This window comes from Natator depressus, chromosome 24 (assembly GCF_965152275.1).
Source record: "Natator depressus isolate rNatDep1 chromosome 24, rNatDep2.hap1, whole genome shotgun sequence".
In the NCBI taxonomy this organism is placed as follows: domain Eukaryota; kingdom Metazoa; phylum Chordata; order Testudines; family Cheloniidae; genus Natator; species Natator depressus.
Window position 1 is genome coordinate 10,511,974 of NC_134257.1, and position 12,480 is coordinate 10,524,453.

At 47.2% G+C, this 12,480-nt stretch overlaps 1 protein-coding gene across 4 annotated transcripts in view; it reads right to left on the bottom strand.

The window, feature by feature from the left end:
- Positions 1 to 12,480, bottom strand: part of DCAF8 (DDB1 and CUL4 associated factor 8) — a 78,166-nt gene that overhangs the window by 26,910 nt on the left and 38,776 nt on the right. For all 4 annotated transcript variants that reach the window (XM_074938791.1, XM_074938788.1, XM_074938790.1 and 1 more), the window contains 4 exons: positions 6,381 to 6,451; positions 4,174 to 4,847; positions 2,780 to 2,920; positions 834 to 928 (listed from right to left, as the gene is read on the bottom strand). In XM_074938791.1, the coding sequence (XP_074794892.1) occupies positions 834 to 928; positions 2,780 to 2,920; positions 4,174 to 4,847; positions 6,381 to 6,451 (981 nt within the window). The remainder of the gene's footprint in view (positions 1 to 833; positions 929 to 2,779; positions 2,921 to 4,173; positions 4,848 to 6,380; positions 6,452 to 12,480) is intronic.

The window sequence follows — 12,480 nt, forward strand, 5'->3', positions numbered from 1 at the left end:
ATACGAGGTTAAAACCTTAAACAACCTGCTAGTTCAATTATGATTTTTCAATTAACTACAACAGAGTGTAGCAAGAGGCTCACACTAAAAGCTTCAAGTGCAAGACTGATTAATTACTGCACTTCAGACCCTTCACTAAACAGACTGGGTAACGGAGTATCTCACACCTGTAGAAGCCTCTTTCATATTCAGTCACATTGGTAGGTCTTGAACAAAACAAAAACATGCAGTTCAGCCCTGGACTGAGCCTTGACAGCAGCCACAGTACAGGTGCAAAGACACTGCAGTGTGAGCTTGAGCTTCTGCAGCTATCATGACAGAGGGAGGGAGCCCCTTGAGGGGGGAAGGGAGGTCAGTCCCAGTGGCCTAAATTCAGCGAGGCTGACAAATGCAGACAAAGTGCCAAATTCATGTCATGTGGGCCACCAAACATCTGCCAGAGAATCAGAAAGCAGCAGGGAGGACTCAGACCAGTCGTGTAAACACTGTCTATCCCGGCCATTAACAAACACCTTGAGCCCTCCAGTCCAAAGGGGACACACTGATTTAGTCATTAAAAGATTCTCTACAGCAGAGTAAACAGTTTGCTTAGGCTTACTTGAGAGCAATAAAGTTGTCTGTCTCTAGGTCAGCCTGATAAAACCCTTGCACATCAGACAACTAGCAAAACATACAGGCCAATTTAAAATGATCCACTACACATTTCACCGAGGTAATGTTCTGGCATACAGCAGAACGGCCGAGGCCTCAGGAACCATTAGGAGGTTCAAAACCTCATTGATTCACCAGGATCTCATAGCAGTCAACAGCAAGCGTCAAGGAAAGATACTTACGAAGCAGGGCGGTCTTGTCTCAGGTCAATGGTGAAGACCACAGCATCTTCGCCAGCTGATAAGAAAGTGCATGGAGAATCCGGCTCTAGGGCCAACTGGAAGATAAATGCTTTGGGATTGGCTCCCTTTTTAACCAACAAGTGGGACAAGACTCCTTCCCCCTGTATACCCCCCTCCCTTCCTCCTGAGATTGGAAAGCACTTCAATGACTAAGCCTCACAAAACCTGGGACAGGCTGATGTATGATTTTTAGTCTGTCAGTAGGACTGGGACAGGTCCATCTGCCTTGAGACTGAAGAGGGGGAAAAAGGGCTCTGAGGCTGCACCCCCTGCTTCAAAGAAAGCAGAGCTGGCCACTTGGACCCACTTTGCAGTGCGTTCTGGGACACAGCAGGCTGAGCAGAGCCAGAGTGGGGGGATTCGATCAGGTTGTTAGGGCAGTTAAGTCACATTTTGATATCTGTAAGGGAAGACAGGCGGAAGGAGGTCAGTTTCAATTTCCTACCGCAGTTAGACACGCTGGGTAGGTTTATTCTTAGCACATCACTTCGATGGGTCTGCAATAAGACGATGCACACCCTTCACTGCCTGCCCCTCCTGTATTAAGAGGCCGCTGGTGGTTATTTCAGTAGTGCCCAGAGGCTCAGATTGATATGCTTGGTGCTGCACAGACAGAGGTACCGTCGCTGTCCTCAGGAGTTCACAACCTGAGATTAGGTCTCAGTCACTTGCTTGCTCCTCTGTGACCAGTTGTGCAAATGTAATCAGCACTTTACGTTTGATGAAAATGCTTCTTGAAAGAGCCACTGAGGTCCGTCCTGTCAACATTTCCACACCTTGCCCAATTGCAGGACACAGTGGTAAATGTACAGGTACCTGTGCTATAGACCAAGCAGATTGCAGCCCATCCGGCCTTCAGTGCTGATGACATATCTCATTAGTCAATATCCTGCACGTGACTGAGCAGCCCCAACTTGGATTGGGGCAGAGCATGCTGGGATATGCAGTTTTCATGGGCCGCAGGCCATGCTATAGAACTCCAAATGCTGCATTTGGCGTACACTTTGACAGCCCCCCCAGGATAAACACACTCCTGCTACAGGGACCATAAAAACTGGTGTAGCAACAAGCCTCATAAAATCCAGAAGAGAATTGTTACTGAGCAGCCTCTGGCAGGGGAGGAGACCAAAGAAAAGGCACAACTCTTTAATTAGGATTGCAAAGTACTTCAGAAGCACTCCACAGGAGATTAGATGCTGGGCAGTACAATCACAGATTAAATTCAATGTAGGTAAACCCATGGCAGCGCAAACTGAAAGGCTCCAGGACAACCTGTACTTCCCGCATTGTTCTGACCTCAAAGCTAGGAGTCCTAGCCGGCACCAGGGACTTATCTACTTTGCATGCAGGAGCCATCAAGACAGAAAGATGCTCGAGGTGCATTGAGGAGGGGCCAGAGTAGGTGAAAAGGGAGGACCTGTGACCCTGTGCCATAGTGTGCTCCACAGAGAGCCCAAGAGGCAATCCTCAGCGCCAGGCGTCTTCAGAGGAAAGCCCTGGACAATGAGGGAGTCCAAATCTTACCACCTTTGAAGTGCAACGTGAGACCCATCTCCTTGGGCAGGCGTTCCCTTAGCAGTGACTGGAGAAGGGACAGGCCAGTTCTCAGAGACACGCAACTGAGTTAAAGGAACACATCAGCTTCAGAGGAAACCTACATACCGAGGGAGGAGGAGAAGGCAAAGGCCTTTCAAATCATGCTTTATTTTAGATGGAGGTTTATATACACTGAAAATAGGGGATGGAGAAGGGTACTGGCTGGTTCCATGGTCACACAGGGATAAGCAATTCCTTTTGACACCTAATGTATGGGAAGCCTGGCTGCTACGGGCCCTATCCGTCCCTACGCCCTGGCACCAGACAGAAACAGTAGCTAGTTTGCTCACCTTATGCGAGGCTCCCTTGTGCTGTGCCACGCGCTTGGTGTTTCTGCAGCACTGGGTGGCGGAGAGTTCGGCTACCCGGACTTGGCCATCCCGAGCGCACATGGCTAGAGTCGAGTCGCCACTGTTGGGGAGGAACTTGGCCTGGAGGAGAGCAAAAGGAGATGCTGCGTTCCACTGGGGGTGAGAACAGCTGCCCTCCCACATTCCTTGGGGCTGGAATCCCACCCACCCTCCACCACAAACACAGCAGCATGATCCATGGACTGAGCATATAGGCAAAAAAACAGGGAGGCCCAAGCTGTAATGCCACCTCCGATAGCAGGTCACTGGCGCTCCATGCCTCAGTTTCTCCATGTGCAAGTAGGATAAGGACTAGTAGGACTGTCGTCCTTCCTGGGAAGGGGGGCTGCAAAGGCTGGCTTGGAGTCTATACAGTACTTTGAACAGGGTTTGAACAATTCTACCAGCAATTCTATCCTAGCCAGAGAGATGCCCTGCACAGTGCAGTGGCAATGCCCTGGCTGAGAAGCCCAGCATTACCTCCATCTGAAGCAGGTACGGAGAGGTGGAGATGCAGGGATGCCCACAGGTTTGTGCCTGGACTTGGTCTTTCCTATTAGCCTCTGGTGAGCAGGTGGGATAAAACATGAAGTCCCTTCCCCACAGCAACCTCTGGCTGCTAGAAAGCCAAAGTTCTCTGCTCTCCCTGGCACTCCAGAGCCTCCTGCAAGCGTGGGGGCTGCTCCCCTGAGGCCCTTCTCCACAAACAGCTCCTGCCTCCATCACTGCTCCCAGCTTCCCCTAAGGAGGAGGAGCAGACTGGACTGCCAGAGTATCTGCTACCATTCAGAACCCCCTGGGAAGCAGCTCAGAGCAGACTCAGTTGAGGTGCTATTGGCAGGCTTTGCCTTTGGAAGGCTCTTCATAGCTGTACAGGCCAGAGACGCTATGAAAGCTCAGTTGGGCTGGCACTGGCTCTCCCACTCACCAGGTAAAGCTCGGCTGACTTGCTGGGGCTTTGAAAAGAAAAAAAAATGCAACGTATCTACTGCAGTCTCCAGCAGCTACACCCTTTACAAAGAGGAGCAAGAGGGCTCGTAACACAGCAGGGAAGTTAGCATTCTCCCCAGTTAACATCTGGGAGAAGCTGAGGTACAGCGATTAATGTAGAGTCTTCCAGCACGTCAATGGCAGAGGTGCAATAGGACCCTGGAGTCCTGGCACCGAGACACCTGCTCTCGCAGCACACAAACATGGTCAGTTACTTTCACCCCTTTACAAACGTAGTGGAATAACTCAGCTCTTGGCATCTTTCTAAGCGGAGTGGGAGACGCTCCTACCAGCCCCTTCAGCTACCCGCTTCTCCCAACACACCCAGCCCCACCCCCTCTCACCTGGAAGACGTTGCTCTTGTGGCCGCTCTCAAACTCCAGCACCGGCTGCCTCCTGACCCAGTCCCAAACCACCACCTTAAGGTCATCGCTGCCGCTGGCCAGCCATGTGCCACGCTGGTTAAAGTGCAAGGTATTGACACAGCCGCCATGCCCCTCTAGGCCGTGCTGGAGGTGGAAACGTTGCACAAAGACCCTGGCCCCGCAGGCCTCGTAGACAAAGCGTGAGCTGAAGCCCAGCTCCCTCTCCCGGAGGGCACGCACAGCCTGCCAGCGGGGCGGAGGAAGAGCAGTCGTCTCCGAGGACACCCAGTCCTCCAGTGCCCGCTCATCATCCGAGGAGTCTTGATCGTGGTTGGCACGTTTGCGCTGGGCACGCCGCCGGGACCGCTGCTCCTGCTCCTCCTCCTCCTCCTCCTCATCTGAGTGGGACCGGTCGTGGGCCTGGTTCTCCTCATTGATCGAGTAGTGGCCTGTGTCATCCATACTGTCAGAGTCCTTTTCCTCTCCCGAGCTCTCCGTGTCCGTGTCCCGGCTCTCTGTGCTGGTGCGATTGGGCCCTACATCGTCCCCAGTGAGGCTCAGGCTGAGGTCAGAGGCCTCTACTTCGATGCCTGAGGAAGTCTCTCGCCCCTCCTCTGCTCCAGACATTTCTTCGGGGCTGCTGGATAAGCTCCCTGCACAGGACAGACCATGTGATTTATTCTAGGGTAAATAACTTCATATTTCTATAGCAAAGGATTCTCATGTACCCAAAAGCACCACTGAAATGCAGTCACTTCCAGGGCAGAGGCCAGCACAACAGAAGGGGGAGAAAATTCCAGCCAAATCCCTACTCTTACAAACGGCCATGGGATCGCCAGCGTATACGCAGAGTGACCAAGACGTGGAGTTACAGTCTGGTCCACAGACCCAGAACCATTTATGTCGCATCTAGCTCCCTGAAAGATGGAACTTTCAAAGCAGTGGTTCTATTCTAGGAAACCCCTGTATTTTACACCTGATGTTTAAATCACTGGGACATCCCTCTGGGCAACACTAGCTCAGGAACAAGCCTCTGGCCAATTGTTTCGGTCCCATGCATTACATTTTTAATTGCAGCTTCATTCAGGGATCCCATCTCCCCCAGAGCATACAATTAACCCTCTTCCTCTTGCATTTATTAACAGGCTCACAGACTGCTATAAACAAGCTCAGGATTCTGTAACCTCCACTCATTTAGCAACAAATGAAATCTGCCCCACGTTGCAATACCTTGCACAAGGGTTTTAACAAATCTCTACTCCCATGTACAGAGGAGCAGGGTTTAGGCAGATGTAGGATGTTACCTGGCATTTGAATCAACAGCTAACTTTGCCATGCTTCTGGGGGAGGGGGGGTTCTCTACAATATTAGGCAACAATCCTGCTTACACAGACATACTCCTCTTCTTCATGACAAAGGCTATCTGAAGGCCAGTTCTGCTTTTTAAGGGTTTCTCTGCCGATCCTCCTCCACCTGAAGATGATCCAGCCATCATCTGATTCCAGGGATTTTGAAGGAGGAGACAACAGTGCAGCAGATATTAGGAACAGAGGGCCTAATGCTGGGTCTCCAGAAGTCAATGGAAGTTGTGTCACGGACTTCAGTGGAACCAGGAATTGGTCCAGAGATCCTATTCTAATGCAACTTTGTTAGTGAAGTGATGGAAGAGAAAACACGGATATAGGGACAGAATGAGGGTTCCCCCCCACCCCCATTGCAGGATGCTTAGATAGGACATTTGTTTCCCCCATATCACTTTAAACAGCTTATGTAGAGCTAAGTGAACAATTCACAGGGTAAGTAGCCTCTTTTGCTGCTCATAAGCAGACCACCATTTTTGTGAGTGTTCACTAACCAAAGCTATTCAATATCTTGTACAACCAAACCCGCCAACGGAGGGCTGGTGAGCACTCGAATCACATTGTGGAACACTTCAGAGAGGAATTTGTTTGGTCACAGTGTTCATTTCATTTAATGAAATGCATTTTGGTGCCACAGCCAATATTTGCTTTGTACCAGAATTGACACTAAAAGCTCTTCATCTGAAGAAGGTTTACAACCGCCAAATTTAGAGGGCTGTGAACATGCTCAGAGCAATCACTAAATGATCCCAAATCTCTTGTTGTTCACTGAGCGCTAGCCTTAAGCGCAGATAACTCAAACGGGTCTTCGCCCCCTACCCTTACCATTGGCTATGTCTGTTTTTCCCTCCGTGCTACTCCCCTTATCCGACATCTTGTTTTTGTTCAGGGTGAACCTGCAATTGAGAGATTAAAAAAAATGAGAGTTGGCAACAGCAAGAGGAGAGATCCCCTGAGACCGTTTCGTAAAAGCCCCGGCTTTCTAACACAGCCTTGGTCCAGGAAGGGCGCCTCCCTTCGCAGCAAACTGCAATGGCTTGGCCCAGTGTATTGAGAAATAGTACCCACCTCCCAAACAGGGAAGAGCTGCTTAAATGACACTGGACTGTTTACCACAGGACATGTACTATCAAACGCATCATAAAACAGCTAGAACCCTAACATTTTCGCTAAGGCTGCTAGAGTTGGATTAGCAGAGATCAGGATATGGCTGGTGAATCTTGCCCATATGCTCAGGGTTCAGCTGATTGCCATATTTGGGGTCGGGAAGGAATTTTCCTCCAGGGCAGACTGAAAGAGGCCCTGGAGGTTTTTCGCCTTCATCTGTAGCATGAAGCACGGGTCACTTGCTGGAGGATTCTCTGCTCCTTGAAGTCTTTAAACCACAATTTGAGGACTTCAATAGCTCAGACATAGGTGAGAGGTTTTTCGCAGGAGTGGGTGGGTGAGATGCTTTGGCCTGAGTTGTGCAGGAGGTCGGACTAGATGATCATAATGGTCCCTTCTGACCTTATTATCTATGAATCTATACCCAATGTGCTAGTTTCAAATACACTAGGAAGTGGGGGGGGGGGGGGGAGGGAAGCCACATTTCCCCAGTAAATGTCTCCAAATTCCATAGCTCCTTTTACCTCAAAGGATCCCAAACTCATCTCCAAGCTATCCAGGGGGACAACTTTGCTGGCCACTTCTGGGATGGAAGGTGACTGTGCATTATTAAAAACGGCAACATTGGATAGCAGTTTACTGTCTACAGAGGACACTTCAGAAACGTAATGCCATCAATCAAGGTGGCATTTGGCCACGACATTGGGGCCATCATACAAACTCTTTGGTAGTCCTATCACAACTTGTTAATATCCACAAGTGGTCAGGAGCTCAGCTTTCTCTCTCCTCCGATATGTGATAACTGGAGCATCACAGTGCACCCTTTACACCACGTTGGGATATGGGTTCAGAATACCTACACTTACTTCTAGATGACCTAAATATTCCTTGGGATGTCTCCCACTCGAATACTGACCCTGTTTAGTGCACAAGATCAGTGGAAAAATACATCATAGTACAGTTACGGCTGCTACCATTGCAGTCCAAAACTAACAAGCATAACTTCTGCAATGCTCTGGTTCTCAGGGGACAATTCTTCCCCTCTGCCCTCGTCCAACCATTTCCACGTCTGTACAGTCCTCCAGCTGCATTCTTCCATGAAGACTGCCTTGACCCAACAGGGAAGCGAAGGCCCCATGACCCAATGCACCTACTTAATTTCTTAAAGCCTTCCACCATATTTCCCTATGTGAACCCTCCCCAGTCTCTCCACCTTGGTCCTCTGACTCCCCTTTCATTTGTATCTTGTCACAAGGCAAACTCTTTCCATCCAACTCCTGATCCCCAGCTACACTCAAAAGAATGAGGAGTTATTGATATTAGCTCTGCAATAACAGCTACACAAAATCCGTCCATAACTGAAGAGACCAGTTTCACATGCCCATATCACAAAATTAAGCATGTTAGATCTGAAATACAGCTGAGGAAGGGTAGCTCTGAGGTGCAGTAAGTGCTGACATCATAGATTGTAGCGTCAAAAGCTAGTCAAGAAGCTTTTTTACCTCAAATCACAGATTTCTAAACACCTTCCTGTGCACGGAGGTGCTTCCAAAACCTCAAACGCTCTCAGTAATGTAGTGGGAGGACAGGGCATTCCCACTGGAAGGCCCACTGCTCTGGAATTTAGCCCCCTCACTAGTCTGGAGTCCAAGACTTGACCTTCAGGACTCATTTATCCTCCCATGCTTTTCCCAGAGCACAGGGGAACTCCAGTGCACTGGAAGCTTATCTGTGAGGTTGGAAGCTCCCTCACACTTGCTGCCATTGCTCAATTAATTGAACATTTTAATTTTACATGAGCACATGATCAATCCAAAACAAAAGAGAAAATAGTGCTCTAGCGTCGCCAGCTCCCTCCATTCCAAGGGCATTGTGGAATAGATCTTTATGTGACATTCCATGGGATCTCATGCTGGCAACGGCTACTTTTAGTTTCCTTAAAGCAAATCTTAAGCCCACTCACCCAGGCATCTCCAGAATCCCTTCAAAACCCAACAGGAAAGTTGCCAAGGTAGTAGCTATGCTATCCTGTCAGGTACTCTACAGGGTTCTTCTCCTCCCCCCCCCCCAATTCCTGAATTAAATATTCCAGCCTCCTGGTCTCAGCCAAGTGTTTTAGTGTTAATTCCCTGAGGGGAAAATCATTAGTAAAAAAAAAAAAAAAAAAAAAACAAACACTTAGTCTAGCACCCAGAGCTCTTCCCACGGCAGAGAATTTTCAGTTTGCAGCCTGCTAGAGGCCAAGGAGCTATTCAATATTAATCTTTCCATCGAGCCACAATTAGTAAAACTGCTTTTAGGCATTAACTTCAAAGCGGACTGTATCATATTGGTCTACACCACAGGGATATCCCCCTCCTACTGGATTTTAGTGACTTTTTTAAAAAATAGCATGGAGTCTCTTATTTTCTGAAGTATCGAGAAAAGGCAGTATTCTCTTTGCTATCTGCCATTTCCAGTGCTGTTAATGGAACCTGTAATTAATGCAGCTCTGTGCACGTCTCTACTTTGTCCATCAGCATCTATGATGCCTGAATATGGCACCACAAAAAAATATTGCACATTTTCTGCTTCGGCAATGGTTTCACAATGCCGTGGAAATCATGTCAGTTAGCCCCTGCTTCCTCCTCCGCAGCAGCTCAGATATAGTTCAATGGGACACCCTGCAAAAACAGTGGCACTATTTGCTCAGTTTATAAACTCCCCCACAACCGCCAACAAAAAACAATCTAGGTCACAATTCCAATCAAAGTCAGAAGTGACAAATATTATTGCCAAGGTGGATCATCGATTTCAATGGCCTTGATTTAAATTGTTCCACCCTGGGTATTGCCACCTGCTGGCGGCTCTGTGGCCCACATAAAGTGAGTGGATCTCAATCCAGATCTTGGGAACACAAGTGGATCTTTGCACGCTATCAGTTTTCAGTTGGCCTGATCTGTAGTCTCAGCAGAAAAGGCAAAGATTAGATGGATTAGAGAGAACAAACTCCCACCCCATCCAGCCTACATCCACGAGGTCACACCTCTAGGTCAGTGCTTACACACACTGATAGGGGAGGGTCAGGGCAGCATGCACTGGAACAAACATACAACATCAGTTTCCATAAATTATCCTTCACAAGCATGAATTTCACTAGACACCCTTAGGGCCTTCAAATTATTTCTTATACTAATGCAAAACACACATTGTACCAAATTCTGGGACTAATCTATGTGAAAGCATCTACTAGATGTCATCAATACACATATAAATGGTCAGTTTTCAGAATGGGGAGAGGTAAACAGTGGTGTCCCCCAGGGGCCTGTACTGGGACCAGTACTATTTAACATTCATAAATGATCTGGAAAAGGAAGTAAACAGTGAGGTGGAAAAATCTGCAGATGATACAAAACTACTCAAGATAGTTAAGTCGCAGGCAGACTGCGAAGAGCTACAAAGGGATCTCACTAAACTACTGGGTGACTGGGCAACAAAATGGCAGATGAAATTCAATGTTGATATACGCAAAGTAACGCACACTGGAAAACAATCCCAACTGTACATATTAAATGATGGGGTCTAAATTAGCTGTTACCATTCAAAAGAGAAATCTTAGGAGTCCTTGTGGACAGTTCTCTGAAAACATCCACTCAATGTGCAGCGGCAGTCAAAAAAAGCTAACGGAATGTTGGGAATCATTAAGAAGGGGACAGAGAAGACAGAAAATATCATATTGCCTCTATATATAAATTCATGGTACACCCACACCTTGAATACTGCATATGGTCGCCCCATCTCAAAAAATATACTGGAATTGGAAAAGGGCAACAAAAATGATTAGGAGCATGGAGCAGCTTCCCTACGAGGAGAGATTAATGACACTGACTTTTCAGCTTGGAAAAGAGACGACTAAGGGGGGATAGGATAGAGGTCTGTAAAATCACGACTGGGGTGGAGAAAGTAAATAAGGAAGTGTTATTTACTCCTTCTCATAAGGCAAGAACTTATGAGGCCACCAAATGAAATTAATAGGCAGCACGTTTAAAAAAACAAAAGGAAGTGTTTCTTCACACAATGCACAGTCAATCTGAGGAACTCATTGACGGGGGATGCTGTGAAGGCCATGACTATAACAGGGTTCAAAAAAGAACTAGATAAATTCATGGAAGATAGGTCCATCAAAGGTTATTAGCCAGGATGGGCAGGGATGGTGTCCCTAGCCTCTGTTTGCCAGAAGCTGGGAATGGGTGACAGGATGGATCACTTGAGAATTTCCTGTTCTGTTCATTCCTTCTGAGGCACCTGGCATTGGCCACTGTGAGAAGACAGGATACTGGGCGAGATGGACCATTGGTCTGACCTAGTGTGGCCGTTCTTATACCACAGTAAATTCTGCCCCAATTTATACCCCTGCAGCTTAATGAAGTCAGTGAGATTTCAGAGATGGTCAGGAAGGGACAGAATTTGGCTCAGTGGATTTTTATGGCAGTGAAGTATTACCCAGATTACTCTCAATGAGATTGAATCACAAGGGCAATATTTCAAACTGATGTCAACGAAATAAACAGATTCTGGTCATTTTAAATAAAGAGAGACAATGCTCTGTTTCTTCCCCATGTGCTCTTTAAAGAGTAATAAATTTAGAAGTCACTTCTGTCTATGCATTCTGAATGGTGCCTTTCAATTTTGGGTAGCGCAACTTGAGACTCCAGATTTTCAGAAGTGGGTGCTCAGCACTTTGTAAAAAAAAAATAAAAAATAAAAAAAAAATCGGGCCCTTTTAAAAGTCTCAATTTGGGCATAAAAAATTAGTCACTTTCAAAAAGTTTCAGCTGTTTTTTCAAATCCATTTTCCTTGTTTGCATGGGGTGGTTCCACACAGGACAGGCAGGAGAAAAGCACACTAAGAGAAAAACCACACAAACACACGAGGACAGCAACTGGCAGGGCAGGTGTATGACAACTACTTTTAATCTGACCAGATTTCAAGCTGACGGTGTCGCTTTTATTGTAACTTTCTGGATATATGTAATACATACAAGGATTACGTTAAACCACCAGAACAATCTTAGCTGAAAGTTTTTTTGGAGTGGGACTCGACATTGAAACTGTTAATGATATTTCTCAAGCAATGAGCAGATTGGAAAGCCAGTTAATAGCTTATCTCCAATTCCACTTGGAGAACATTACTATGGAACCTAGCAGTTAAAGTTACTTCAAGAGGAAAGGCAATCATTACTGGGTAATTAATCTGACTCCCTCTCACTCACCCACCCCAGGGGATTATAATTGAAATTCTATTTTTTTAAATAAATATTCATTTTATTTTTCAGGAATTTCATGTTATTTTGTTTTATCCATACTGGGAAGAGGGGAGAGAGGGAATGGGGACAAGCCCATCCTGCATTCATCCCGTAGTGACAGCTCCCCACTTCCGTCATTGCAACCTGGCACACCAGGGCATATCACAGCTCAATTTTAGCAAGACAATGGAGGGGCAGCTGGGCCAAATTTGGGCGGTGCTGCAACCCAGTGTGCCAGGTCACAACACCCACCGCACTGAGGCAGGCCTAGTCCCATGGGACTAGAGCCACAGTAGCTGCCGCTGCGGGGTACTTAAAACTTTGTTTTATTTTGTATCTGCTCTAATTATAAACCTAGCTAAGAAATAAGGACACAAACGGAAAACACTCAGCTGCCTAGCAAGGAACTTCTGAGGAGGAAAGATTTGCTCCCTCTTGCCTCTCCATCTCCCGCTTCCTCTGGCGGTATTAACTCAGCTGCTGTGAAGATGAAAACAGATTGTATCTGTTAGCCACCTCTTTTACATTTAGGT